Source organism: Rhinolophus sinicus, linkage group LG16 (genome assembly GCF_036562045.2).
Source record: "Rhinolophus sinicus isolate RSC01 linkage group LG16, ASM3656204v1, whole genome shotgun sequence".
Lineage (NCBI taxonomy): Eukaryota > Metazoa > Chordata > Mammalia > Chiroptera > Rhinolophidae > Rhinolophus > Rhinolophus sinicus.
In genome coordinates, this window is record NC_133765.1 from 14560530 (window position 1) to 14588112 (window position 27583).

At 42.6% G+C, this 27583-nt stretch overlaps 2 protein-coding genes and 1 pseudogene across 7 annotated transcripts; 1 reads left to right on the plus strand and 2 right to left on the minus strand.

Annotated features, from left to right (window-relative positions):
* HEPACAM (hepatic and glial cell adhesion molecule) lies at positions 1 to 13891 on the plus strand. Of its 6 annotated transcripts, none has more exons than XM_019710442.2 (7): positions 1 to 440; positions 8553 to 8894; positions 9568 to 9849; positions 10132 to 10231; positions 10724 to 10953; positions 11093 to 11163; positions 11615 to 11749. In XM_019710442.2, exons 1-7 carry the CDS (start codon positions 356 to 358, stop codon positions 11708 to 11710), a joined length of 1206 nt encoding a protein of 401 aa, XP_019566001.2. In that variant the 5' UTR covers positions 1 to 355; the 3' UTR covers positions 11711 to 11749. The 6 variants fall into 6 exon arrangements, with proteins under 6 accessions (XP_019566001.2, XP_019566002.2, XP_019565999.1 ...); XM_019710443.2 differs by having other exon boundaries at positions 11096 to 11163; XM_019710440.2 differs by having other exon boundaries at positions 2 to 440; positions 10724 to 10797; positions 11732 to 13891.
* Positions 13126 to 13415, minus strand: HEPN1 (hepatocellular carcinoma, down-regulated 1). Its single transcript, XM_074321799.1, is given in 2 exon segments — positions 13126 to 13317; positions 13320 to 13415. Coding segments are annotated over 2 exon segments (288 nt in total).
* A 5453-nt stretch (positions 13892 to 19344) lies between the features above and the next one.
* LOC109433869 (heat shock cognate 71 kDa protein) lies at positions 19345 to 21082 on the minus strand (annotated as a pseudogene).
* Positions 21083 to 27583: the final 6501 nt, after the last annotated feature.

The following is a 27583-nucleotide window of genomic DNA, read 5'->3' on the forward strand; positions in this document are numbered from 1 at the left end:
CCAGCCCAGTCCCCATTAAGCCCAAGTCCTCATCGTCCCTTAGTAGTGGGGTTCAGTGCAGACAGGGGAAAGCTTCTGGGCCACTGGGACCATTCAGGTTGCCACCCCCACTGGAGATTATCTCCTAAGCAGATACCCCCTTCTGAACTGGGGATGTAGGGCTTTGAAACTAGAAAATGACAGGTCTAAAAGCGAGGAAAGAACAAGTCCCACAACACACAGAGCTCTGTGTATTCAGAGGGAACTTGGCAGGGTTGTGCTCGAGCAGAGAAACTCCGAGTGGTACAAAGAGACGTGCCCAGAGTGGAGAAATCATGCTAATTGTCTGCACCAGAGCTGGAGAACACCACCCAAAATGAAGAGAGAAAAGGGAGCCCTCTCCAGAGCCTTCAGTGTCCTGCGCCTCATTCCTTTTGTCTATCTTCTTCTGATCCAGACAGGTAGGAGACCAGAAGGGTCAGAAAGGGTCTGGAGAAGGGACCAGGGCTTTCAAAGGGAGGGGAGAGTGGAGGGCCAGAATGCTTTTGGGACTGGAGGAGGGGAGAGAGCTCAGCTGCCGTGGGAAGCATCACAGTGAATTCAGGCATTAGTGTTGAATGTATTTCTTCATTCTGTTGTCTGCTGCCCAGCCCCTGCCCCCTCCCCCAAAAGGCTGCATGACTTTGGAGCTCCCACGGCATTCAGGACTTTAGATGAAGGGCAATGAGCCATTTCTTATGGGATGTTTTGTTGGCGTGGCCCAGTTCAGCATTCTTTCCAAGGATTATGGCGGGGCTTGGAGGGGTGGGGAAATCTTGGTTTCATGCTCCCTCAGTCCCCCACCCTGCCTTCTCTGACTGTAAAACCGCAAAAGATTTAAGAAGCTTTGGAGATAATGGGCCTCCTGCTTTTGGATAGTAACACCAACCTACCTGTAACTCACCCCACGCCATAGACGCCTGCCTCCTATACCAATTCCTATCAACTCTTTGGAGAATTGATCTTATTTTAAGTATATTTGTTTGTGGAGAGAGAGAGAGAGAGATCCAGAGAGCCTAAGAATTCACGATTTAGTTGGGCAAACAGATGCAGAGATCATTTTAATAAAACGCGGAAGCTACTATGAGTCACATATGCAAAGGATACCCAGGATGAGAAAGAGGTCACCTACCCCATCAGGAAGCTGGTGCTGGTGGTGCAGAGGTGGGAGAATACCAGGGGAGGTTTCCTGGAAATGTCTGCACTAAATTTTAAAGGATGAGAAAATAGGTAGGTGTGGGAGTGGGCATTATAGCTGAGAAAACAGGCAAAGGTCAACAGCTTGAATGGTATCCTGTGTTTGGGAGCAGCCCAGCCATTCACCATCACTGAAAGGAAAGTGTGAACTGAGTTAGGCAGGAGCCTTGTAAACCACACGAAGGAAACTGGAATATAGTCTGTAAACAATGGGGTAGGGAGGGTATTAAATGGTTTTAATCGAGGGACTGGCAGGGCCGGGCTTGCATTTTGTATAGCTCACTCTGCAGAGAGGCATTGAAGGGGAAACTGGAGGCAAACAAGATAGAAAAGGAATCCTGTATTCATTTCCTAGGGCTGATGTAACAAAGAATCACAAAGTGGGTGGCTTAAACAAGAGAAATTTATTGTCTCACAGTTCTGGAAGCTAACAGCTTGAGATCAAGGTGTTGGTAAGGCCATACTCCCTCTGATGGCACTAGGGAAGGAACTCTTCCAGGCCTCTCTGCTGGCTTCTAGTACTTCCTTGACTTGTGGCAGCATAACATCAATTTTTACATGAGGGTCTCCCTGTGCTTGTACATCTGCCCAAATTTCCCATTTATAAGGATCCCAGTCATATGGGATTAGCCCACCCTACTCCAGTATGACCCTACTTTAGCTTATTACTTTTGCAATGACCCCATTGCCAAATAAAGTCACATTCTCAGGTACTGGGAGTTAGAATTTCAACATATGCACTTTAGGGGACACGATTCAACCCATAACAGGCTATTGCAATAGTTCAGGAGAAAAAGAACATGGGCTGGAATTAGAATAAAGATAAAGGGAATGAAGCATGTTGACATAATATTTTGGAGGGAATATCAGGACCTAGTGATTGATAAGAGTGTGAGGGACCAGAGAGGGAGGTAGGGCTTCTGTATGAAACCTTAAACAAAAAATGGTATAGGGCTGGGGATATGGTAGTTAATATTGTCCACGTTGAGGTTGAAATGCCGATGAGACATTTGTAGGAAAATGTTGAATAGCCTGAAGCTGGGGGGCAGGGAGATCAGAGCTGAAGAGAGGTATTTTGAAGCTGTCTTCCCATGGGTGAGATTTAAAGTGATGAGCATGGATAATAGCACCTAAAAGGAGAAAATGGGCTGAACAGGGAACACTGAGTAACCCTAAGATTTGTAGAGAAAGGCAGAAGAAAAAATCCCATTAAGGAAACTGAAACAGAACAGTCACAGAGACAGAGGTAGAATTAGAAGACTGTGGTGTCCAGAAAGTCAAGAGAGTTGGGAGTTTTCTGAAGAATCAACATCAACTACATCAAAGAGGTCCAGTATAATAAGAACCTAAAAGAGTCTGTTAGATATGACAATTGAAAGGTTACTAATTAGCCTTAGTGAGAGCAGCCTCGGTGGAAATTATAATGAATTGAGAAAATAATGAGAGCTGCAGGTATGGAGACAGCGAATTGGAAACAGAAAGTACACACAAAATATTCAAATCAGAGATGTCCCTAAAGTCCCTCAGGTCATCAAATGGTAAGGAAAAAATTATAGAAAGACACTGTTAGTGTGACTAGGCAAAAACAAAAGGTGACAAAGGGTCTATCATGTGGGAGAAGGTAACCTAATAAATGTATCAAAAGCTAGCCTCAGGCAAGTAACAATCTTTAATGCTCTATCCTTAATATGGACTAATGAGGCTTTTCTAAATTTATTACAGCCCAATTCATGGAACATTCAAATAAGGCTTTTCTAGATGCTAGGACACTATTTTACAGACATGCTATAAATCTAAACAATCTAATATGCAAGATTTTAGATTATACTAAATACTAAAAACTATTCCATCCTCTAGGGACCCAATAGGAAAAAGCCCCTTGCCTGGGTTCCATCTTTTAGTCCTAAGATCACCTCCACATTGTAGTGCTGTCATTTTTTTCCTCTATTGCAATTAAAAGTTACATACAGAAAAATGCATCTAGCATAAGGATACAGTTTAATGAAACTTTAAACAATGAAAAAGCCCCGAAGATCAAGGAATAGAACACTTCAGCACTTCAGAAGCACCCCTATCTTTGTTACAATTGATTGCCCTGCCCAGTGTTATCCTAACTTCTAATACAGATTAATTTTTTATGTCTGAACTTTATATAAGTGGCATCATGTGTATGCATTCTTTTGTGTCTGGCTTCTTTCGCTGAAAACCAAATTTGCAAAATTCAGTCATGTTGTTGAAATTGTAATTTGTTTGGTCTCAGTGCTGTCTCAGTATTCCATTGTATAAATATATCACAATTTTTTTATCTATTCAACTTTGATAGACAGTTTGGTTGTTTCCAGTTTGGGGCTTTATGAATAGAGTTGTGAAAGCGTTCCAGTATGTGTCTTAGGGTGAAGAGATATACACATTTCTTTAGGGGAATATACCTAGGAGTAGAATTGCTGAGTTATATGTGTGTTACACGTTAGTAGATAAGGCCAAACAGTTTTCAAAAGTGCTTATATCAATCTATATTCCAATCAGTAGCATATGAGAGTTCTTCACCAACAATTATCTCTTTTTCAGTTTAGCCATCCCAGCGAGTATGAGGTGGTATCAAATTATGGTTTAAAATTGCATTTTCATGGTTATTAATGAAGTTGTATCTTTTTCATATCTTTATGAGCCATTTAGATAACCTTTTTGTGAAGTACCTGTTCCAAGTCCTTTGTGCATTTTCTAATGAGTTTTCTGGATTTTTTTAAATATTGATTTGTAGCAGTTTAAAAAATATTTTTTTGGATACGAGTCATTTATAGGATATATAAGTATGTATTACAATTATCTCCCACTCTATGGCTTATCTTTTCACTCTCTTAATGATGTCTTTTGATGAAAAGAAGCTCTTAATTTTATTGTGTGCAATGTACAATTTTCTTCTTTTATGGGTGCCACACTGTTGTGTCCTAAGAAATCTGTGTCTGCCCTCAAGTTGTGGAGATAAGAAATCTGTGTCTGCCCTCAAGTTGTGGAGATATTCTCCTATGTTTTCTTTTTAAAACATTATTGTGTTACCTTTCACATTTAGATCTACAATCCATCTAGAACCAATATTTGTGTAAGGTGTGAAGTAAGGGTTAAGATTCATTTTTCTCTCTATATAGTCCAGCACTATTTATTGGGAAAAAAATCCTTTCCCCACTACATGGCAGTGCCACCTTTGTCACAAGTTGAATGATCGTATATATGTTTTAGGACTCTCTATTCTGTTTCCTTGACCTACTTGTCTATCCTTGTGCCAATATCACAAAGTAAAAACCTCCTGGAATTTTGATTGGTATTGAATTAAATTTATAAGCAAGTTTGGGAGAATCGACAGCTTAACAACAACGATTGTTTCAATCCAAAACATGGTAATCTCTGTGTGCTATCTTAATACCGTTAGCTAGGCATAGATTACTGAACAGCTGCACTCTTTAGGGTGTAAATAAAAAGCTACCAAGACCCCTTTCATCCTGGATCCCAAGGGCCTTCTTCACAATTTCTGTTCCCTGATTTTCTCCTACATTCCTGAGTGATGGGCAATTAAATGATTTCACACTCTTGTAGGCCCTTGGAGGTCTCAACAGGATAACAATATAAAAATACAACACAATACCCCTGACATGTTGACACTCAGTGATGCCCCTATAGGACCCAGGAGGGGGGTGTTTCCTCTGAGCATCACTATTTACAAAGGATATTTAAAAAACAAAAGCAGGAAGCAATTTTTTTTCTTTTAGAAAACCATGCTGTGTGCTGCCCTTGGATTAGTGTATACAATTCTGATCAAAAAAGAAATTAAAGAGTTGGAGAAAGCCCAGAGAAGGGTATATCTGATGGCCAAAAGGATGGAAGGACCTCCTTGTGGAGACACACCCAAACAAACAAACAAAAAAATCCTTTACATAAAAAAGGGAAATCACTGTAAGTCTATATTGTTAGAGAGTATGGACTAGGCGTATATAGACCAAATCTTAGAATCCATGTTTGACACCATCTCACTGACACTTTTAAAAGGTAAATTTAAGGCAAATATTGGTAAATGGAAACCTTTGCCAAGCAAAAAGGAGCCATAAATGAGTAGATGGTGGTTTCTTTAAAGGAAGATGCTATTAAAGGAACCCAAGGCTATTGCCAGGTACATTTTTATACTTTAAAGCTTGACATTGCTTGGTGTCGCAGCATATCAAAATCCTGTTTGACGAAGGCCACGTACCTGACCCAGTATCGCATGCTTAAGTTGATAGGTACATCTTGCTGCAATGTCAATTTCCGTTCATTCAGCCTTTGGTGGGAACAGAGACTTTCTACATAATGATGCCTCAGAGACTCGAGAACAATAATTAAGTTAATCGCTTCTCAAGGTTGAATAGTCCTAGTCCCTTTTATTTCCACTGTACATCACAATTGTTAGCCATTTCCTCATTTCTGTGTCCTGCTTTGGCAACTGTCCCAGCTCTCTGTGTCCCTTGAAAGCCATGGAACCCTGAACTTAATACAGACTGCAATTTTGGCAAAAGTTTTGGGAAACAGTGTTTGGTCAGCAAAATGCTCTCTTTGTCGGCTCCTGAGAAAGACTGCTCCATTCACTTCTGAACACACATACATACATCCCTGTACGTCACGGGCAGGAGGAAAGCACCCACCTAGAGGAAGGTGAGGCTTAGGACAAGCCATATGCTGTAGCTTCTCCAGCATTTGTATCCAGAAGAATCAAGTTTAAATTGGTAGAAAGAGCAGACTTGAGTGGGGAAAGACATCACAAAAGGACCACTAGGACCTTGTATAAGGTAGGAGAGGGTAGACGCAGGAAAGCTGAAGGGAGAGCCAGAGAAGATACAAGGTGGAGGGGGAATCCCTTCCACTTTTCCTTGGGGATGGGACTGTCATGTCCACCTTCCTGGAAGGAGGAAATGAGAACCTCAAACTCTGGTGCTTGGGATTCCTAAGCTCCAGGATGGCTCTGTATATATAACCCTGATATGCATACCCCACTGCTTCAGACTGGGTCCTGAGGAAGGGGGGGGTAGATATTCCCCAACTATCTGATCATCACCATCATGGCCTTATGAAGCACAGTGATTTTTTTTAGGGCCACCTCAAGTCACACAAACCAAAGTCTATTTGCCAATTCAGGGAAATTTGAAAGCTAGCTTTTCTAAATCAAGTCAAGTATGGGACCTAGCAGTTGCTTGGCAGGAAATCCCATTTAAATAATCAGAGAAACTAGAGCTGGAAGAAATCTTAAGGATCATGTTGTCAAATGGATTTCAGTCTGAGTCACGAAAACGTAGGGATTGCTACTGGCATCCCACATTATTGGGGAGGACAGGACTCTGGTACCCACACTTCTCCTACCAAGTCCGATGAACTGGAACTAGATTTCATCTCTTTTCATTTTTAGATAAGGTTTGTAAGAACAAAAAAAGTTTAATAAAAAAATTTAAATAATTGATTTTGTCCATTCTACCTCCCCCAAATTAAGACACCTCTCAATTACAAGCATATAATATTCATATATATGGCAGCTTTAATCATTACAGTAGTCTCTTCTATATTTATGATTCTAGTATACCCAGCAGATAATTAATATCAGAGTTGAGGAGGCCCCTAGACAACATCTGGTCCCATCATCTCATTATACAGGGGAGGAAACTGAGGCACATAGAGATGAAAGAATAGTCAATTGGTCTTTCCCTGACTACTTCCCAAAATGATGAGCTCACTATTTAACAAAGCACTTGTTCTAAACGTAGATTGAATATGTTTATTAACTTAAATTTGCTCTGATCTCCACAACTAACTTTTTAGTTTAATTGCCTCTTGGTTTGGTCTGAGTCTTCTAGACACAAGAAGAGACATATGAAATGGAAAGCTACAGCTCAGCTTGCTCTCATCTAAACTGCAGCAGTAGCAGAGTGGGAAATAGGGATGAGAAAGAAAGAGGGCACTTCAGAGCAATGGCAGTCAAAGGAAGCGGCTGGGGGCGCAGAGGGACTGAGAACCTGACCATGTATGTGTCTCTTCAGCTAAATTCAGCCCTGTTCCCAACTGATATCCTCTCCAGGTGACCCCTCCTTCATGTGGTTATACTGCTCTACAAGGCCACGTGACACCAACAAACAGTATCTGTTCAGGCCCCAAAGTTCCTAAGAGATCCCTGAAATGTGAGCTGTGTCTCTGGATGGGGCAGCCATTGGACAAGAGGGAAATACCCCAGAATCATAGGGTGGGAACAAGCCGATGAGGCCCTCTAGATTACCAGTCACTATATCTGTGGGAAATCTGAGCCCTGGGCCGATAAGTGATTTCTCCGAGGTCCTAAGTCAACAGTGGGACCCAAATCTCTGATGCTCAATCTTGTGTTCTCTCCGCTGCACAATAACTGACACGCATATTGTGATTTTTCCACCGTGACTTGATACGGCCATTGCTCTTATCATTGTTATCATCCTCACTTTCTAAATGAGAAAAGTGAGGCCTAGAAAGACGACTTGCTCAAATCCACACAGCCAGTAAGTGGTGGAGCCCAAGCTTACAAGCCCTTCTGATCCCAAACTCTTGGTTCTACCCACCCCAAATCCCTCCTCTATAGGGGATGTAAATTGGGTTGAGGTTTGGGTGAATTTCCAAAACCATCTACCCCAGTTGCAGGGCTGTTGTGCACTGGGCAGGCCTAGGAAGAAGCTAAGTGCAGCTGGGGCGAGGAGAGGAGAGGCTCTTGGTCTGACTGGAGGGTGGCCCAGTTGTCTTCAGGCCTAAACGTCCCCTTTATTGACACTGTCTTGGGCTACACTCCTTTCTTTGTGAATCTATGCCCCCATGTTTTCTCCACCAGCCCACCCCATCGCACTTTCCCATTCCCAATCAAGAAGAAAATCTGACAAATTCACCCTAAGGTCTAACGACGTAAGTTACAGAAGATACGGATGTTTTTCTGCTTCTCTCATCGATATATCCCAAGGACAAAGAACGGTGCCTGGCACATGGGAAGGGCTCAGTAAAGATTTCTGTGAACAGAGCACACAGGGTGTGGGTGAGCTGGAATCTTCCTCAAGAGGAAGGCAACGAGGAAAACTGCCCGAGAGAAGAATTGAAGGCAATGGGATGGGTGTGAGGGACGATGGAGGAGCAGAGGGGCCCAGAGTTACAGTGGGAGAGGCGAGGGCACCAGAGGGTAAGAAGGAAGGACTGACTGGGTGTGAAGGGCCCAGAAGGGAGAGGCATGAAGAGATCGGAGGACTTCAGGGTGGGAATGCGATAAGGAGCGAAGGGCCTGAGGCTGCCTGCTCCCCACGGGCCTCTATTCACAGAACCCCTGCAGGGAGTGAACATTACCAGCCCGGTGCGCCTGCTCCGTGGCACGGTGGGGAAGGCAGCACTGCTTTCCGTGCAGTACAGCAGCACCAGCAGCGACAAGCCTGTGGTGAAGTGGCAGCTGAAGCGGGACAAGCCAGTGACTGTGGTACAGTCCATTGGCACAGAGGTCATTGGCACCCTGAGGCCTGACTATCGGGACCGCATACGCCTCTTCGAAAATGGCTCCCTGCTTCTCAGCGACCTGCAGCTGGCTGATGAAGGCACTTATGAGGTCGAGATCTCCATCACCGATGACACCTTCACTGGGGAGAAGACCATCAACCTCACTGTAGATGGTAAAGCTCTATGGCAAGGGAGGAGGCGGGGCCGGGACTGGGACTGGGGCTAGACCCTGGGGAAACCAACACAAAAGCCACTTGGGAGCTGGGAATGAGCCAACTGGACATTAGAAGTTGCCAGATCAGCTACAGTTAACACGTGTAGAGTACTTACTATACGCCAGAAACTATTTTAAGTGCTTTGCATATATTGACTCGTTTAGTGCTTATAATAATCTAGGGATGTTATTATCATTATCCTCATTTTGTAGAAGAGGAAACCGAGGCACAAAGAGGTTAAATAAGTCACACAGCTAGTAAGTGACAGAGCTGATATTTGAACAGTTGCACTTAGGCTTAGTTTTTCCAGGCTGGCTCAGTTTAAGACATCTTAGAAGGGGATTGGGAAGAAGGAAAGGGAAGGTCCATGAGGGCAGGGACTATGGTTGTCTTGTTCAGAATTGTACGCCCTGTGTTTAGTAGGTGCTCGATAAATAGCTGGTAAATAAATGAATGAATAAAAGAATAAATGAATGGATGGATGGATGGATGATGGTGAAGGATTGGACTGATGAGCTCCTTTCAAGGGCTTCTCAAACCATGAATTGAGTTGGACTGTGTTGGAAAGCAGGGGGAGGGAGAAGCTTGTTGGCCCATGGCTCACAGGCTCCCCATCCATCCCTGGGCTCAGTGCCCATTTCAAGGCCGCAGGTGTTAGTGGCTTCGACCACTGTACTGGAGCTCAGCGAGGCCTTCACCCTGAACTGCTCGCATGAAAATGGCACCAAGCCCAGCTACACCTGGCTGAAGGATGGCAAGCCCCTCCTCAATGACTCGCGAATGCTCCTGTCTCCCGACCAAAAGGTTCTCACCATCACCCGTGTGCTCATGGAGGACGATGACCTGTACAGCTGTGTGGTGGAGAACCCCATCAGCCAGGGTCGCAGCCTGCCCATTAAGATCACCGTGTACAGTGAGTGTCCCTGCTGCCCTCCCTTAGGACTCAAAACCCTGACAGGCAGGTGCCCATGAGTGACTATGGACATCTCAGACAGAGGAAGAGAGAGGCAGAGCTGAGCCAGCTCTCTGCAGAAGACAGCAACATGTGGGATGTGGGCTCTGGGCATGCTCTGCCGTGGGCCAGCCATACTGCCCGGGGCTCCTTTTCTCTCCCATCCACTATAGGAAGCTCTCCTCACCACACTTGTGCCTGCGCTGAAGTCTCTCATGCTTCTCTGCCTCTCTCTCTCCCTAGGAAGAAGCTCCCTCTACATCATCTTGTCCACAGGAGGCATCTTCCTTCTTGTGACCTTGGTGACAGTCTGTGCCTGCTGGAAACCCTCCAAAAAGTCTGGGTAACTCCCCAAGTTCCACACCCTAGGCATCCTAATCCTTCAATCCATCCCAACCCCAAACTCTCTTTTCTTAGCCTCTTTAAATGCCTTTCCTCCCAGGGCCCTACACCTCTTCCCAGGAGATCCATCTCACCACTGTGTGTGGAACCACCGCCAGTACTCACAACCCCTGACGACGCTGCACTGTTAATAACGGGTTCACTTGCAGGGCACCATTCATGGGCCAGGCACTGTGGTTGTGGTTAGTGTGCTACCTTTTAAGCATGAGTACCTGCAGTTTACAGATAAGGACACTGGGACTCAGACTGGTTAAATGACTTGCCCACAATATTAGCGACAGACTCAGGGATGACTTGTGACTCATTCCAGCCCATCCTTCAGTAACAAGTTCTCTCTTACAGCCATCAAATCCCTCCTGTATCCCCACCCCCAACCACCTCCTGCTCACACTCAGTAGTAGCTCTATTCACTGGGCCCTGGGTTGATTTGCAGGAAGAAGAGGAAGCTGGAAAAGCAAAACTCCCTAGAATATATGGATCAAAATGATGACAGCCTGAAACCAGAAGGTGAGCTCCCAGCTGCCCACTCACCCACCCCATCGTCACTCAGATCAGTGGGCTGCTGGGAAAAGGCAGAACTGGGCAACAAGGAAGCCGGCTCTGCAGGGCCCCTTCCTCCACCAACTGCACGAAGACTGCAGAGCAGGGAGAAGTGCGGCCAAGGTAGGACCCCAGGTGTTGCAGTCCTTTGGTTGAGGTTGTGGCGGGGCCTTGACTGGCCACTTGGGGAGCAGAGTGTAGGTGCTGGCTGGTGGGATGGGTTCTGAACCTCGGCCAGCCACCCATTCTTTGCCCTGTGCAGCAGACACCCTCCCGCGAAGTGGAGAGCAGGAGCGGAAGAATCCCATGGCACTGTATCTCCTGAAGGACAAGGTGAGCAGCTCTGGGCCGGGTGCCTCACAAGCACCAATGAGCCCCGACCACCTCCTGGTGCTAGGTTGCCATACGGTACTGATAACCCTTTATAGTACCCAGAATAACCTGAGAAATATTTGTGTCAGCCCCACTTTAGAGGTTGGAAAACTAGGCTGACGAAGGTGAAAAGAGGGAAATGAATCAACCCGCGTCAAACAAGGAAGTAAACGGCAGGTTTAGGCTTCCAACCAAGTCTTTGGATACCAACCCTGGTGATTTCCCCTCTATTCCACAACTAACTCTGTTCTTGTGGTGCTTCCCACCAAGACAGGTGAAAGAGGAGAGTAAGGGGACAAAGCAGTCAAGTGAATGCATTTCAACATTCACTGAGCACCTATTATCTGCCAGGAACCATGTTAAGTGTCGAGTGTTGCAAGAAAAACCAGACCTATATGTCTGCCACCTTCAGGAGGTGGAAGTGTGGAGGGAACTGTCTCCTTCACCGCGGTCTTCCCAGAACCGTGGAACACCAGGCGCGCCCCGAGACCGGGCCGCTGGCCGCTGACCCTGGCGCGTGTCCTTGCAGGACGCCCCGGAGGCCGAGGAGGACCCCGCCCCGGAGCCCCGGAGCGCAACGGAGCCGGGCCCGCCCGGCTACTCCGTATCGCCAGCAGTTCCCGGCCGCTCACCCGGGCTGCCGGTGCGCTCTGCCCGCCGCTACCCGCGCTCGCCCGCGCGCTCCCCTGCACCTGGCCGGACCCACTCGTCGCCGCCCCGAACCCCCGGCTCGCCCGGCCGCTCGCGCACACTGAGGACTGCGGGCGCGCGCCTGATCCGCGAGCAGGACGAGGCCAGCCCAGTGGGGATCAGCGCCTGAGCCGCCCCGGGACCCGGCCTTCCCGGGGGCGCCCGCGCGGTGCGGTGGGGGAGGTGGGGAGGTCCGAGTCGCCGCGAAACGGGGTGAGGGGAGGTTCCCCGCCCGGGCGCACGGGGCGCCCGAGTCTCGCCTACCGACGAGTATGAGCATGTGCAGATGGGGGACGCAGCGGAGCGCGGGAGGTTGATCTGGGAGTGAAACCGGGTCGCGTTAGCTCTCCGTTCAGTGGCTGTGTTCTGGGTGGGTATGGGTTGTGCCCTCTTAGGACCGTATAGATTATTAAATTTCTGGCCCAGTCCCCCAAGGGTCTTACGGAAGCTAACATCAGTAACCTAACCCCCGTGACTATTCCTTGCCCTTCCTAGGGAGCTCCGCTGCTTCCCACCCACCTCTCTTCCCTCCGAACGAACGACTGGTTCCTGGGGCACTTTTTTTTGGCAAGACCAGCTTAGAGAGGCCACTTAGCCAAAACGCACAACTGTCCTTAAACTAAGGGGATGTCGGATGCCGGTTCCCGGGTATAGCGGGCGCTGTTCTGAGCATCCTGAAAGCATTGTGAAGGCAGTGCCATGGGGCACCCTTCTCTGGGTACCTGGTACCTGGGTACCTACCCGTTGGTGAGGGAGGAGCTCAAGCACATTCCTTTGCCCCCCGACCTGGGCCCTAGCAAGGACGCAAGATTCAAGCCCCAGTGCTTAGCCTCCTCCCAAAGCCTCCCTCGGTGGCATGCCGAGCGTTCTTTCTGTCTTTGTGCCTGCAGACAAGGGGAGTCTCGCTCACTCCCCTAGCCCAGAAAGCTAGATCAAGTGAAGCACTGATTTTAACCCCTCACACCTCTGCCTTCTCCCTGGCTTCCTTCCTTAAAAAATAAGCCTTTGAAACAATCATTATCCCTGGGAAAGGCTGTTGGTCTTCCTCCAGCTGTGCGAGAATAAGGTTTGACTTTTCGGGTAATTGGTGGGGAAAGAGGAGGCTTATTGCTCCCCAGCATGTCCCTGAGACATGATCCAACCCTTGGCCTCCCACCTCCAGGAAACTGCCCTGCTCCCAGGTGCTCGGATCCCAAGAGACAGGAGAGCAGCGACTCCCTAATCGCACAAATGTCAGAAAACGGAGAGGTTGGGCCACTGTGTAGCAAGGCCAGGCCCAGGCCCATGCCCCCACGTCTGGAACAGTTCGTAGGAGAGACAATAATCTACTGTGTGAAGAGAGAGGACAATTAAAAAGCTGACAGAGGAGGCCCTGTGTGTGTTCTGACCTCTCTTCCCTGATGTCTCTAGGGGTCCTTGCACCCCTGACCCCTCCACAACCTCTTAAACTCCAGCTCTAACTCTCTACTGTCCCACAGAGCAATTCCCCAGAGGAAGTTTGGTCCCAGCCCCCAGAGCAACATCTCTAGTTGTCACTTCCACTCTTACCTAACAGCACGCCTCTCCCAGCTCCCTGTCCCTGTGCACTTCTCGGGGCTCATTTGTGCAGGTGTGCCTTTGCAGCTCCCCTTAATTAGCCAGAACTGCTCCCCTAACCGTCCCAGGTACCTCATCCAGAATGAGATAAAGCACGTGCCTAAGTTGCTCAGGCACATGGGAGATGCAGGACTTGGAGAACAGATATATGCTGGTCAACCTTGAGAGGCAGGGGTGAAAGTGAGGGTGAGATGAGACCGTGCCCATACTCCATTCCCTGGTGCTCAATCCCTGAGGGCCTGGCTTCCTGGCTCAAGCCAAATCTGCCTTAAAGGGAGGGTGGGAGGGTAAGTAAGGAAGTGGGTTTTGTTTCTGTTTTGTTTTTATCTTCATCTTTGTATTTAGCATCTAGCAGAGTGCCTCGCACATACTGGATGCTCAATAAACTTTTGCTGAAATGAAATGACAACTTTCTTCCACTTAAGCAAGGAAAACAAAACAAAAAGCTTTAAAACACCAGTCATTTCCCTTTTCTCTCTCTCTTTTTTTTTTTTAAAGATTTTATTGGGGAAGGGGAACAGGACTTTATTGGGGAACAGTGTGTACTTCCAGGACTTTTTTCCAAGTCAAGTTGTCCTTTCAATCTTAGTTGTGGAGGGCACGGCTCAGCTCCAGGTCCAGTTGGCGTTGCTAGTTGCAGGGAGCGCTGCCCACCATCCCTTGTGGGAGTCAAGGAATTGAACTGGCAACCTTGTGGTTGAGAGCCCACTGGCCCATGTGGGAATCGAACCGGCAGCCTTCAGAGTTAGGAGCATGGAGCTCCAATGGCCTGAGCCACTGGGCCAGCCCTCCCTTTTCTCTTTTCTTCTCATCTTCCTTCATCAGCCTTTGCCCTCTTTGCAAACCCCAAATTGCCCATTCCAAAATCATCACTCACCCTTTCATTCATTCAGGTGTTCTTTCATTTATTTAAAAACATTTGTTGGGGCGGCCAGATGGCTCAGTGGGTTATAGCACAAGCTCTTAACAAGTTTGCCAGTTCAGTTCCCACATGGGATGGTGGGCTGTGCCTCCTGCAACTAAGATTGAGAATGGTGACTGGACTTGGAGCTGAGCTGTGCCCTCCACAACTAGATTGAAGGACAATGACTTGGAGCTGATGAGCCCTGGAAAAACACACCATTCCCCAATATTCCCCAATAAAAAAATTATAATAAAAAATATAAAGAAACATTTGTTAATCTACCTTGGACCCAGCCCTGTGCTAGACATGGGGATAACAGTGTAACTATGCCATGACCCTACCCAGAAGAAGTCTCATGGAGGAAGATAGATGAGTAAGCAGATTATTACAATACAGCATGGAAAATGCAATGACAGAGGAAGATACAAGGTGCTCTAGGAGCGTCATCTAACCCAGATTAGGGGTTGTCAGCAAAGGTATCATGGAGGAGAACAGGCCTGAACTTAGTTTTAGAAGGGCTAGTTAATGAGGTGAAGAAAAAAAAAAGAAAAGACACATATTCCAGGCAGAAGGAGTAGCATGGATAAAAGCTTGGAAGTGTAAAGTGAGTCCAGACTACTTAGCACTCATAAAATGTGGATTACCCAAGGACAAATATCTATATGATATTTGTAGAACTCATGTGTCGTGCTGGGCGGCCTGTGGGGCCTCTGGTCCCGCTCCCCACATAAGAACACAGGACATGGTGAGGCCAAAAAAGAACACCTAAGGAGCCATAGACAGGGGAGTCATACCACTATATTCTCTCTGGCGGCCGGGCGAGACACACGCAGTAGTAGCCAAACAATCCGCAGTCCGCCATCCATTTTTCTGCCTGCCAACCAACCAATCAATGCAGCCCCGCAGTTACATCAGTAGCCAATTGGCCAACCGGTTACAGCTAATGGCCAACCAATCACAGTAGATGGTCATTCACTACCCAAGCCAGCACCTCCCCACGCCAGGCTGAGAGCCTGGAAACTGCTCTCTGGGACTCTGTCCCCACATTATGACAAATATAAACATTTATATAATGTGATGGAAGGCTAGACTTGGACCAGTGGCAAGGTGGAGGAGCTGAACCTGGACTCCTGGATTAAGTTGGTATCCTAGAAGGGGCTCCCCAGTTGGTAGTATCCCAAGGTTCTAAAATAAAAATGCAAATTCTCTCCAGAGAAAATCATCTCCTAAATTTTTCAGAGATTAAGACCAACCAAAGATGAGTTGATAACGACAGGTCATTAAACATAGAAGGAAAGGAATCACTATGAATGAAAGTCAACAGATTAAGAAGCATCATTTAGATTTAGACTCCCAAGGCCTTCAGATATTGAATTTATCAGATATACAATTTCAAATAATTATGAAATACTTAAAGAAATAAAAGACAAAATTACAAAAATGAACATGCAGCAAGAGACTATCAAAATTGATCTAATTTGAAAAGGAACAAAATAGAATATTTATAAATAAAAATATAATGTATTGAAATAAAAATGTAAATAAAAGAGTTAAACAGCATATTACATACAGCTTTAGAGAGTTATTTAATCGGAAGATGTATCTGAAGAAATTATTCAGAATAAGGCACAGACAGACAAGAAGATGAAAAATATGAAAAAGAGGGATTAAAGGCTATGGTATGCAGAATGAAAAGGTCTAATACATATTTCATGAAGAACTCAAAGGTGAGAATAGAGAGATGGAGGAGAGGCAATATTTTAAGAGTAATGACTGAAATTTTTATAGAACTTGTGACAAACATAAATATACAGATAAAGGAAGGTCAACACACAGTATATATTAAAAGACTTCCACACCGACATAAATGTAGTAAAATTAGAGTATCCCAAAGACAAAGAGAGATCTTAAAAGTAATCAGAAAAAGATGGATCATATACATTTAGACAACAATAATGAAAATCATTAGAAAGTGAAATAATATCATTTAAATGACAGGTAAAAATAACTGTTAACCTAGAATACTGTACCTAGCAAAAACAATCTTCCATATCTGAGGGCAAAATAAAGATATTATCATATGAACAAATGCTAGAGTTTACCATCAACTTTAAAAGAAATATTTTAGGAAGAGGGAAAATTATTCCAAAAGAAAGGTTTGAGTATGTCTCTGTGAGTCCCCAAATAATGTAGGGGGCTTTTGAGTGAGTGCCAGGATCCTGTCTCGTGAGGTAGAAGAATGGAAACAGGGACCCAGAAGAGGCAAAGAGTTTTAAAAAGAAGGTAGTTCATTGAAAGCAAAGGGTCAGAGCTCCCGAGCAGGAGGGGGCACCGAATGGGGGTGCCCTGTGACTGAGGCAAAAGTTCTCACTTTTATACCTTCCCTCACCTGGGGAAGGGGGCTGCAGCCTTTGAATGGAATTCATCTATCAGATTTGTCCTGTTTGCCCATCCTGAAGGGATTAACAAAATAACCCATTCCTATCTATCAGATCTGCTCGTTTGTCCGGCCAAAAGGGATTTGAGATAATTTATTAACCTCAGGGTACTTTCTCATATCTTTGTCCTGGAGTGAAGGAGACATTCCAGAACTTAGAGTTTCGGGATATGGCTGCTTTTTGTTTATTCCACCAGGGACCCCCTTTGTCTACCTAGCAACATACTAACTAACCTGTCTCAATAATAATAATACTGAATCTGTGATTTACAAATCCTCACAAATAAAACACAGGAAAATAATAGCATGTAAATTGGGAAGGAGGGGTATCAGAATAAAACTACTCCATTGTTCTTGAATTCTTTGGGGAGGGGAAAGTGATTAAGATGGTAATCAGATTTTATTAAGTATTCAAGGGAACATTATTAGGGTAACTTCTGAAAGAACAGAATGAGAGAATTGGTGTAAGTTCCAAACCAATAAAGGGGAAAATAGAATAAGGAAATAAACAAACACAAACTCATTTTTCTTTATAAGCCAAGAAAAGAGAAAAAAAGAGAAAAAGTGGGACAATAGAAAGCCAAAAATAAGATCTTAGAAACAAGGCTAAATTATAGATGATAAATAAATTATGAATGGCCTACATTCATCAGTTAAAGTACAATCTGCTGGGCTGTATTTTTAAAAATCCAACTACAGTTTATTTAAATGAAATACACCCAAAATAAGGATTTGGAAAAATTGAAAGTAAAGCAATGGAAAAAGATATACCAGGCAAATCATGAGCAAAAAGAAGCTGGGGCAACTATTGACATAAAACAAATAAACTTTAGGACAAAAAGCCTAATTGGTAGGTTGACCATACATCCTGTTTGCCTCAGACAGTTCTGGCTGACTCCTGCTATTCCAGCATTATTATTACTAGCATGCCCTTTGCCTTCTAAAAGGATGCCAATTAAATAGATGGCCTCCCTTATTATTGGAAATAAACAAGGTGCCTTGAGTTTGAGTGCAAATAATTTATTTTAGGAAACACCAATAGGGTAGTAAGGAAGTGGATCAGGAAAGAGATTAAAGCCAATAAAGGCTTTCTTTGTGTTGTTATCAAATCCATTCACACTGGGAAACTGGAGCTCAATCCCATGGGGATTCCTAGGAGACAAACAGATTTTAGGATAATCCCACCTGGGAGGCAAAGAAGGGGTGGGTATTTAACCACCAAATCCCCATCCATCATTGGTTTAAGACTACTTCTGGGGCCTTAGCTCCCAGTACTTAAGCTTACCCTGCCTGTGGTCCAAATATGTTCCCCAAACAGAGCTGCAGGTACTCACAGAAAGCAGCCCTCAGTGTAAAGGTAAACTCTGAGGAGTTACAAACAGAGCCTCAACATGGTCTGCTACTGAGATAGCTACATAATATTAAAAGATTTAGTTCCATATATATATATATACATATGTATATGGAACTAAATCTTTTAGATATAGATATAGATATAGATATAGATATAGATATAGATATAGATATAGATATAGATATATATAAACTAAATTGTGTGTATCTAATTATCTAACCTCAAAATATAGGAAGTAAAATTGATAGTGTTATAGGAAGAAATTTTAAAATCTACTTTACTTTTGCAGTAGAAGATCTCAACTTACTTCTCTCGAATACTAATTGGTCAAACAGGCACTAAAAGATAGTAAAATAACTATAATATTTTAATAGTTTAATATACACGCTTGTTTTTTTGAAAATACATAACAGAAACTCATAGACACAGACAATAGTTTAGTGGTTGCCAGAGGGTAAGGGGGGGGGTGGGGGGTGGGAGATGAGGGTAAGGGGGATCGAATATATGGTGATAGAAGGAGAACTGACTCTGGGTGATGAACACACAATGGGATTTATAGATGATGTAATACAGAATTGTACACCTGAAATCTATGTAATTTTACTAACAATTGTCACCCCAATAAATTTAATAAAATAAAATTGAAAAAAAAAGAAAATACATAAAAGTCTACACCAATTAAAGAAGACCTATGCTAAAGAACCCATGAACTATTTTCCAAAAATTGACCATATACTAGAAAGTAAGGCTCAATAAAATTTTAAAGAATTAGTATCATATTGACTACATTCCCGGACCACAGATTAAATTAGAAGTCAACAGTAAAAAGTTATATAAAATTCCATTAATTTATATATTTAAGAACATACTTCTTAATAACACGTGTCAAAGAAGAAATTATGATAGGAATTTTAAAACTTAAATCTACACAAAACTATAAAACTCCTAGGAGATAACAGGAGAAAACCTAGATGACCTGGGATATGGTGAAGACTTTTCTTTTCCTATGGTGCCAATTTCAAATAGTTTTATTTAAGACATTGCATTTTCCACTTTACAATGCAGTGCTTATAAAGTGCATCGTTATTTCCTTTCCTTGTGCACATATTCCATATTCAAGTATCAAGAATGCCCAGTTTTTTACTGTATAGAAGCTCAACTTTAAAACTGCTGTGAATTTGCTACAAATGTGGGTCCTTCCATATTTTGTGTGGAACACAAGGTTGGCTTAATCAACCTCTTTTCTAGTGAAGAGGCACCACCAGAAGGAGGGGCTCCACCACAGGGAAGCCCCCAGGCATCCCTCCTGGCGTGCCTCCTGCACTCTGGTACAGCATGGTAATGATGGGATTGCAGCCTTTTTCCAGCTCGTTCTGCTGATGTTCAAATTCTTCCTTCTCTGCAGTCTGATTCTTATCAAGCCAGTTGATGATTTCATTGCACTTGTCAAGAATCTTCTGTTTGTCCGCATCATTGATCTTGCCTTGGAGTTTTTCATCTTCAACAGTTGCTTTCATGTTGAATGCATAGGATTCGAGTGAATTCTTGGAAGACACCTTGTCCCTCTGCTTCTCATCTTCAGCTGTGTACCTCTCAACTTCCTGGACCATGAGCTCGATGTCTTCCTTCCTCAGAGGACCCTGTCATTAGTGACAGTAATATTGTTCTCTTTTTCTGCACTCTTATCAACAGCAGAGACACTGAGGATGCCATTGGCATCAATATCAAAAGTGACTTCAGTCTGAGGAGCATCACATGGTGCAGGAGGGATGCCTGTGGGTTCAAACTTGCCAAGTAAATTGTTACCCTTGGTCATGGCCCGCTCACCTATATAAACCTGAATGAGCGCACCAGGCTGGTTGCCAGAGAAGGTAGTGAAGGTCTGTGTCTGCTTGGTGAGAATGGTAGTATTGCACTTGATGAGGACAGTCATGACTCCACCCGCAGTTTCAATGCCAAGGGAAAGAGGAGTGACGTCCAACAGCAGCAAATCTCGTACTTTTTCAGATTTGTCTCAAGATAGGATGACTGCCAGGACAGCTGCACCATAAGTAACAACCTCATCAGGATTAATACTCTTATTCTACTCTTTTCCATCGAAGAAGTCCTGTAGGAGTTTCTGAATCCTGGGGATATGGGTAGAACCACCATCAGGACAATATCATGGATCTAGGACTTGTCGAGCTTGGCATCTCAAAGGGCTTTCTCTGCAGGGTCCAGGGTGCCATAAAAGAAGTCAGCATTTAATGCTTCAAATCGGGCACAAGTGATACAGGTATAGAACTCGATTCCTTCATAGAATGAATCAATCTCAATAGCGGCCTTGATGCTGAAAGAAAGAGTACACTTAGCACATACACAAGCAGTACGGAGGCGATGGACAGCCCTCTTATTCTCACTGATGTCCTTCTTATGCTTGCACTTGAACTCTGCAATAAAATGGTTGACTGTTTGGTTGTCAAAGTCTTCTCCATCTAAGTGGGTGTCCCCAGCTGTAGATTTGACCTCAAAGATTCCATCTTCAATTGTGAGAATTGACACATCAAAAGTGTCACCTCCCAGGTCAAAGATCAGCACATTTCTTTCAGCTCCAACTTTGTTGTCTAAGCCACAAGCAATAGCAGCAGCAGTTGGTTCATTGATGATTCTAAGCACAATGAGACCAGCAGTGGTTCCAGCATCTTTGGCAGCCTGACACGGAGAGTCACTGAAGTAAGCAGGTACTGTGACAACAGCATTGGTAACAGTCTTCCCAAGGTAGGCTTCTGCAATTTCCTTCATCTTTGTCAAAACCATAGATGACACTTCTTCTGGATAGAAACTCTGTCTCTCCCTTGTATTCTATTTGGACCTTGGGCCTGCCAGCATCATTCACCACCATGAAGGTCTAATGCTTCATATCAGACTGAATAATAGCATCATCAATTCTACATCCAATCAGGCATTTGGCATCAAAAACCATGTTGGTGGGGTTCATTTCAGCTTGATTCTTTTTGGCATCACTGATCAATCATTCGGTATCAGTAAAGGTGACATAACTTGGGGTGGTTCGGTTTCCCTGATCATTGGCAATTATTTCCACTTTTCCATGTTGGAAGACACCCACACAAGAATAGGTGGTGCCAAGATCAATGCTAACTGCAGGTCCCTTAGACATGGTTGCTTCAGTGTAAATGCTTCTTGAGAAGAAGATAGATCCAGACAGCTGCCCCCGTGTTCAATGAGACCTGATGAAGAGTTTTAAGATACAACATCAAATGAAAGAAATTATTATAATCTGGACTTCATTCAAATCAGAAACTTCTCTCTAAAAGATAATGTCAAGAGAATGAAAAGACAAGCCACAGATTGGGAAAAAATATTTGCAAAAGACGTATCTAATAAAGTCCTATTATCCAAAATATACAAATAACTCTTAAAACTCAACAATAAGAAAACAAGCAACCCAATTAAATAATGGACAAAAGGCATGAGCAGACATTTCACCAAAGAAGATAGACAGATGCCAAATAAGAACATGAAAAGATGCTCCACATCATTATGTTATCAGGGGAATGCAAATTAAAACAAAAGATACCACTAAACACCTAATTAGAATGGCCAAAATCTGGAACACTGACACCAGATGCTGGTGAGGACGTGGAACAACAGGAACTCTCATTCATTGAGGTGGGAGTGCAAAATACTACAGCCACTTTGGAAGACAGTTCAGCAGTTTCTTACAAAAGTAAACATACTCTTACCATAAAATCCAGCAGTCACACTCTTTGGTGTTTACCCAAAGGAATTGGAAACTTATGTCCACACAAAAACCCACACACAGACGTTTACAGCAGCTTTATTCATAACTGCCAAAACTTGGAAGCACCCAAGATGTCCTTCAGTAGGTGAATGGATAAATAAACTGTGGCCCATTCAGACAACGGGATATTATTCAGCAGTGAAAAGAAATTAACTATTAAGACATGAAAAGGCTTTGAAGGATGCTTAAATGTATATTACTAAGTGAAAGGAGCCAATCTGAAAAAGGCTACATACTGTATGATTTCAACTATCACTGAAGTAAGCAGGTACTGTGAAAAGGCAAAGCTATGGAGGCAGTAAAAGAATGAGTGAGTGGTTGCCAGCAGTTTGGAGGCGAGGAGAGATGAATAGGAAGAGTACAAAGATTTTCAGGACGTTGAAAATACTCCGTATGATACTATAAATGATGGGATACCTGTCATTATACATTTGTCCAAACCCGTAGGATGTATAACACCAAGAGTGAACCCTATGATAAACTTTAGATGTGGGGTGACTCTAATGTGTCAATGTAGGGCCATTGTAACAAACGTACCATCTGGTGGGGGACACTGATAGTGGGAGAGGTTATGCATATGAAGGGGAAGTGGGTATGTGGGAAATCTCTGTACTTCTTCTCAATGTTGCTATAAATCTAAAACTTTTCTTGAAGAAATAAAGTTTTTTAAAAAATCTAAATAGTAAAAAAATATATATCAAAACTTGTAAGATGCAGCAAAAATGTCACTAAGAGGAAATTTATGGCTTTAAATTGCTTATATTTAGTTATTTATTTTATTAGTTTCAGGTGTACAAAACAATGCAATAGTTAGACATTTATCATTTACACCCCTCACACAGTGACAATCCCCCTCCCCCCATCTACTATCCTTCTGACATCGCACACAGCCATTACATTTCCACTGTCTCTATTCCTTATGTTGTACTCCACTTCTTATGACTATATATATGTAAAATTATAGTTGACATTCATTATTATTCAGCTTCAGCTTCAGGTGTACAGTGCAATTATCAGGCATCTACACCATCCCTGAAGTGGTCTCTCTAATAAAACAGGTGTCCATCAGATACCCTACAAAATCTTTACAACATTATTGATTATATTCCCCAAACTGACTTTTGTATCCCCATGGCAATCTTGTGGTTACAGATTGTGCTTTCTAATCCCCTCACCTTCTCCCTCATCCCCACCCCCCTCCCATCTAGCAACCCTCAGTTTTTCCTTTATATCTCTGAGACTGTTTCTGATTAGTTTGTTCATTTATTCTATTCTTTAGATTCCGCATAGAAGTGAGATCATATGGTATTTGTCGTTCTCCATCTGACTTATTTCACTTAGCATAATGTTCTCTAGGTCCATCCATATCGTTGCAAATGGTAAGATTTCATTCTTTTTTACGGCCGAGTAATACTCCACAGTATAAATGTACCACGGTTTTTTAACCTAGTCATCTACTGATGGGCATTTTGCTTGTTTCCATGTCTTGGGTATTGTGAATAGTAAATTGCTTATATTTAAAAAAGCAGAAAGCCGCACATTAAAGAGGAAAGCATCCAACCTAAAGCATTAAAAAAGGAACAACCAAACAAAGCCAAAGAAAGTAGAATATGTGAAATAAGAGAGAGACAGCAGAAATTAGTGCAATAGAGAAAGAAAAATATAGTACAGAGGATCAACTAAACCAAAATTTAGTTCTCTGAAAAGATATTTAAAAAGTAAATCTCTAGTGAGCTTGATCAAGGAAAAAGAGAAAAGACATACATGATATTATGAATAAAAAAGGAGAAAATAACTACTGATCCAATATAGATAGAAAAGATAAGAGAACAATATGACCAAAATTAATCTGAAAACATGCAAAATGGAAAAATTCATAGAAAAGTTTATCTTACGAAAACTGACCCAAAACAAATTACAAAGCTTGAATAGTCTCATAACCTTTAAAGAAACTGAATCAAAAAAGAAATTAAAATCTTCCAAAGAAAACACCAGCTTAAATGCTTTTATAGGCAAGTTCTACCAGAGATTCAAGAAACTAATAATTTCCATCTTACACAAACTGTTTCAGAAAACAGAGTGAGTATCTGGAACTCATCCTATGAGGCCTTTGAAACCTTATATCAAAATGAGACCAGGAAAGTATGAGGGGAAAAAAACTTATCGGTCAATCCCATGAACATATGCAAAATATTCTAGACAAAATATAAGCAAATGAACCCAGGAATGCGTAAAGTGCTATATATCATGACCCAACTGTATTTATGCCAGAGGTATAAGAATAACTTAAAATCAGGAAGTTCATAAATGTTATTCACTACATAAACAAAATAAAGGAGAAAAACTACCTCAATAGATGCCCCCAAAATTATAAAATTTAATACTTAATCGTGCTCAAAGCTCTTAATAAAATAGAAATTAGAGGAAACTGAAAAACCTGATCAACAGCATCTACAAAAATCATCAGCAAACCTCATCCTAAACGGTGAACATTAGAAGTATTCTTTTTAAAATGAAGAAGTAAACAAAGATACATCCACAACAACACCTTGTATTCAATGTTGCATTGGCAAAGCAAGAAAAAGAAACAAAAAGGTATAAACATGGGAAATAAAGATTAAAAAATGCGATTATATTTAGATTATATGATTTTTGTACATAGAAGACTCAGAAAAATCTATAAACTATTAGACATGATATCAGGGTTTTCAGTTTTGTATTGCTCTGTGATGAACCACCCCAAATTTGAGTAGCTTAAAAGAATAACCATTTTATTTAATCTCAATTCTTTGTATCAGCAATTTGGGCTGGACTCAGCCTGGCAACTCATTTGCTGGTGCTATGTGAGGTCACTTACGTCATTATATCATCTGGCATCTTGAACTGGAGCTGGATGCCTAAGATGGCCTCACACACATGTCTGGTGATTGGCACTGACTGTGGGCTAATAGGTTTAGGAATTCTCAGCTAGAGAAGTTCATGTCTGCGATGTGAGGTCTGACAATTAAGTTCGCGAACTTGTTGCAATGCTGTTGCTAACTTTTTTGATATCAGAGGGATTATTCATTATGAATTTGTACCAAATGGACAAACAGTTAACTAAGTTGACTATTTGGAAGTGCTGAAAAGGCTGCATGAAAAAGTCAGAAGACCTGAACTTTTTGCCAACAACTCATGGCTCTTGCATCATGACAATGCACCAGCTCACACGACACTGTCTGTGAGGGAGTTTTTAGCCAGTAAACAAATGTTGAGATTATTCAAAGAGAGTTGCAGTAATCCCTACCATCCTGTATGCTTGTTACTCTTCCCATAAATAAGTGGAATCTTTTTCCCAATCCCTTGAAGCTAGGCTGTCTGTGTGAATTGGTATCGCAACACCCGCCTTACTCACCTGATCTGGTCCCCAGTGACATCTTTCTTTACCCAAAGATAAAGGAAATATTGAAAAGAAGACATTTTGATGACATTCAGGACATCAAGGGTAATACGACGACAGCTCTGATGGCCATTCCAGAAAAAGAGTTCCAAAATTGCTTTGAGGGGTGGAGTAGGCGCTGGTGTCGCTACATAGCTTCCCAAAGGGAGTACTTTGAAGGTGATATTCAGCAATGAGGTATGTAGCACTTTTTCTAGGATGAGTTCGCGAACTTAATTATCTGACCTCCTATGTGGCTAAATGGAGCTTCTTCACATGGTACTCACAGAACCAAGAGCAGAAGCTCACAACCTCTTGAGACCTAGACTTGGAAATTCCACAATGTCATTTCCACTGTATCTGTTGGTCAAAGCAATTCACACAGACAGCCTAGCTTCAAGGGATTGGGAAAAAGATTCCACTTATTTATGGGAAGAGTGACAAGCATACAGGATGGTAGGGATTACTGCAACTCTCTTTGAATAATCTCAACATGAGGTTTAACAAGTTAGCTCAGAATACATTTAACAAAATGTGTGTAAAATCTCTATAAAGCAAATTATAAAACTTTAGCGAAAGACATTAAAGAAGGCCTAAATAAAGAAGGAGGTATATGTATGTTCATCAGAAGAAAGACTTAATGTTATACAATGTCAGTTCTTTCTATCTATTCAATCAATTCTACAAGGTTTTCAAGGAACTTGACAAGCTGAAAGACACAAGGATAGCCAAGACACTTCTGAAAAAGAAAGGGGCAGGGATCATCCTAGCAGATACCTCTTTTGTGCTGCCCTCAGCCTATTAATAACCAATGTTGAGGCTGGACCGACCCTGTGGTTCTTATTATGATTGCAAGACGCCCGTCAGCAAAACACATCAGGAAGTTTTGAAAAAATAAAGGTTTATTACTCACAGGACCTAGAAATTACACAGCACACCTGGGGCCACACAGCAATGTCGTGGGTCTAGGGTTTCCCAGGCTTACTCTTTATTGGAGTGTTTAAAATATAAGAACGGAAATTTAAAGCAAGGAAGAGAAAAACAATAAGTGGCCTAAATGGTCAGTTAATTAAAACCAATCAAGAGCTCTAAAACAAAGGAAACTCAGTAGGGAGAGCCAGCCTGGTTCTTTACCTAGTTGTGTGGCTGGCAATGTGTTTGTTTATTCAAGGTAGCCTTCATTGAAGCGGATGCCTCCAAAATCAAAGCTTACATCATGTATTTGCATTTCAAAAAAAGAGAGAAAAGCTGCTAGGGCTGACACTATGCTATCAAAACTTATTATACAACTCTAGTAATTGAGATTGTGTGGTGTTTATGCAGGAATAGACAAATAAGACAATGAAACAAGCTACACATATATGAACATTTGATATATGACTGGTACTAACTAATAAGTAGTGCTGGGATAATTGGTTACTATCTGAAAAAAAATTGTATCCCTACATCAAGCTATATAAAATAATTAGTGATAGATCAAAGACTTAAATGTAAAAATTTTATTTAAGCTTTTACAAGAAAATATGGAAAAATCATTTTTGACTCAGTGTAGAGATTTTCTTCAAAAATAGAAATAAGGCACTAACCATAAAAATAAGTGTTAATAAATTTATCTAGAGCAAAATTAAGAACTTTTGTTACATCATTAACAAAGAGAAAATATAAGGTCCAACTTGTTTTTGTAACATATCTCATCCACAGAGAATTACTATCCAGGATATGTAAAAACTCCTGAAAGTTATTGAGAAAAAGACGAAGAGATAGAAAAGTGAGCAAACGATATAGATATATATTTTGCAGAAAAGGAAACTCAAATAGTGATAAACACTTAAAAAGATCTCAGCTTCATTATTTAACCAGGCAGATTCAAATGAAGACAACAGCAAAATACAATTGGACATACTAGGTTGGCAAACGTTAAGACGTCCACCAACCATTGTGAGGATGTGGCTAAAGACATTGGTACAACCAATTGATTTAGAAAACGATTTATCATTATCATCTAAATCTGGATATTTTTATGCCCCCAAGACATTCTACTTTCTAGGTTTTTCTCTAGAGAAACTCTTAAACACTTATTGTTATACTAGGACACATACAAAATGAAGGTTCAGGGCAACACTGTTCATAATAGAATAAGGAGAAGGAGAAGAACAATAGCCATTTGATATACTACACAG

Bases quoted from the DNA above. Each gene is read 5' to 3' on its own strand.
- HEPACAM (XM_019710438.2), top strand. From the start codon at position 356: ATGAAGAGAGAAAAGGGAGCCCTCTCCAGAGCCTTCAGTGTCCTGCGC. The intron at 9,850-10,131 runs GTGAGTGTCCCT...CTCTCTCCCTAG, and splicing joins CATTAAGATCACCGTGTACA to GAAGAAGCTCCCTCTACATC. The intron at 11,164-11,731 runs GTGAGCAGCTCT...GTGTCCTTGCAG, and splicing joins TGTATCTCCTGAAGGACAAG to GACGCCCCGGAGGCCGAGGA.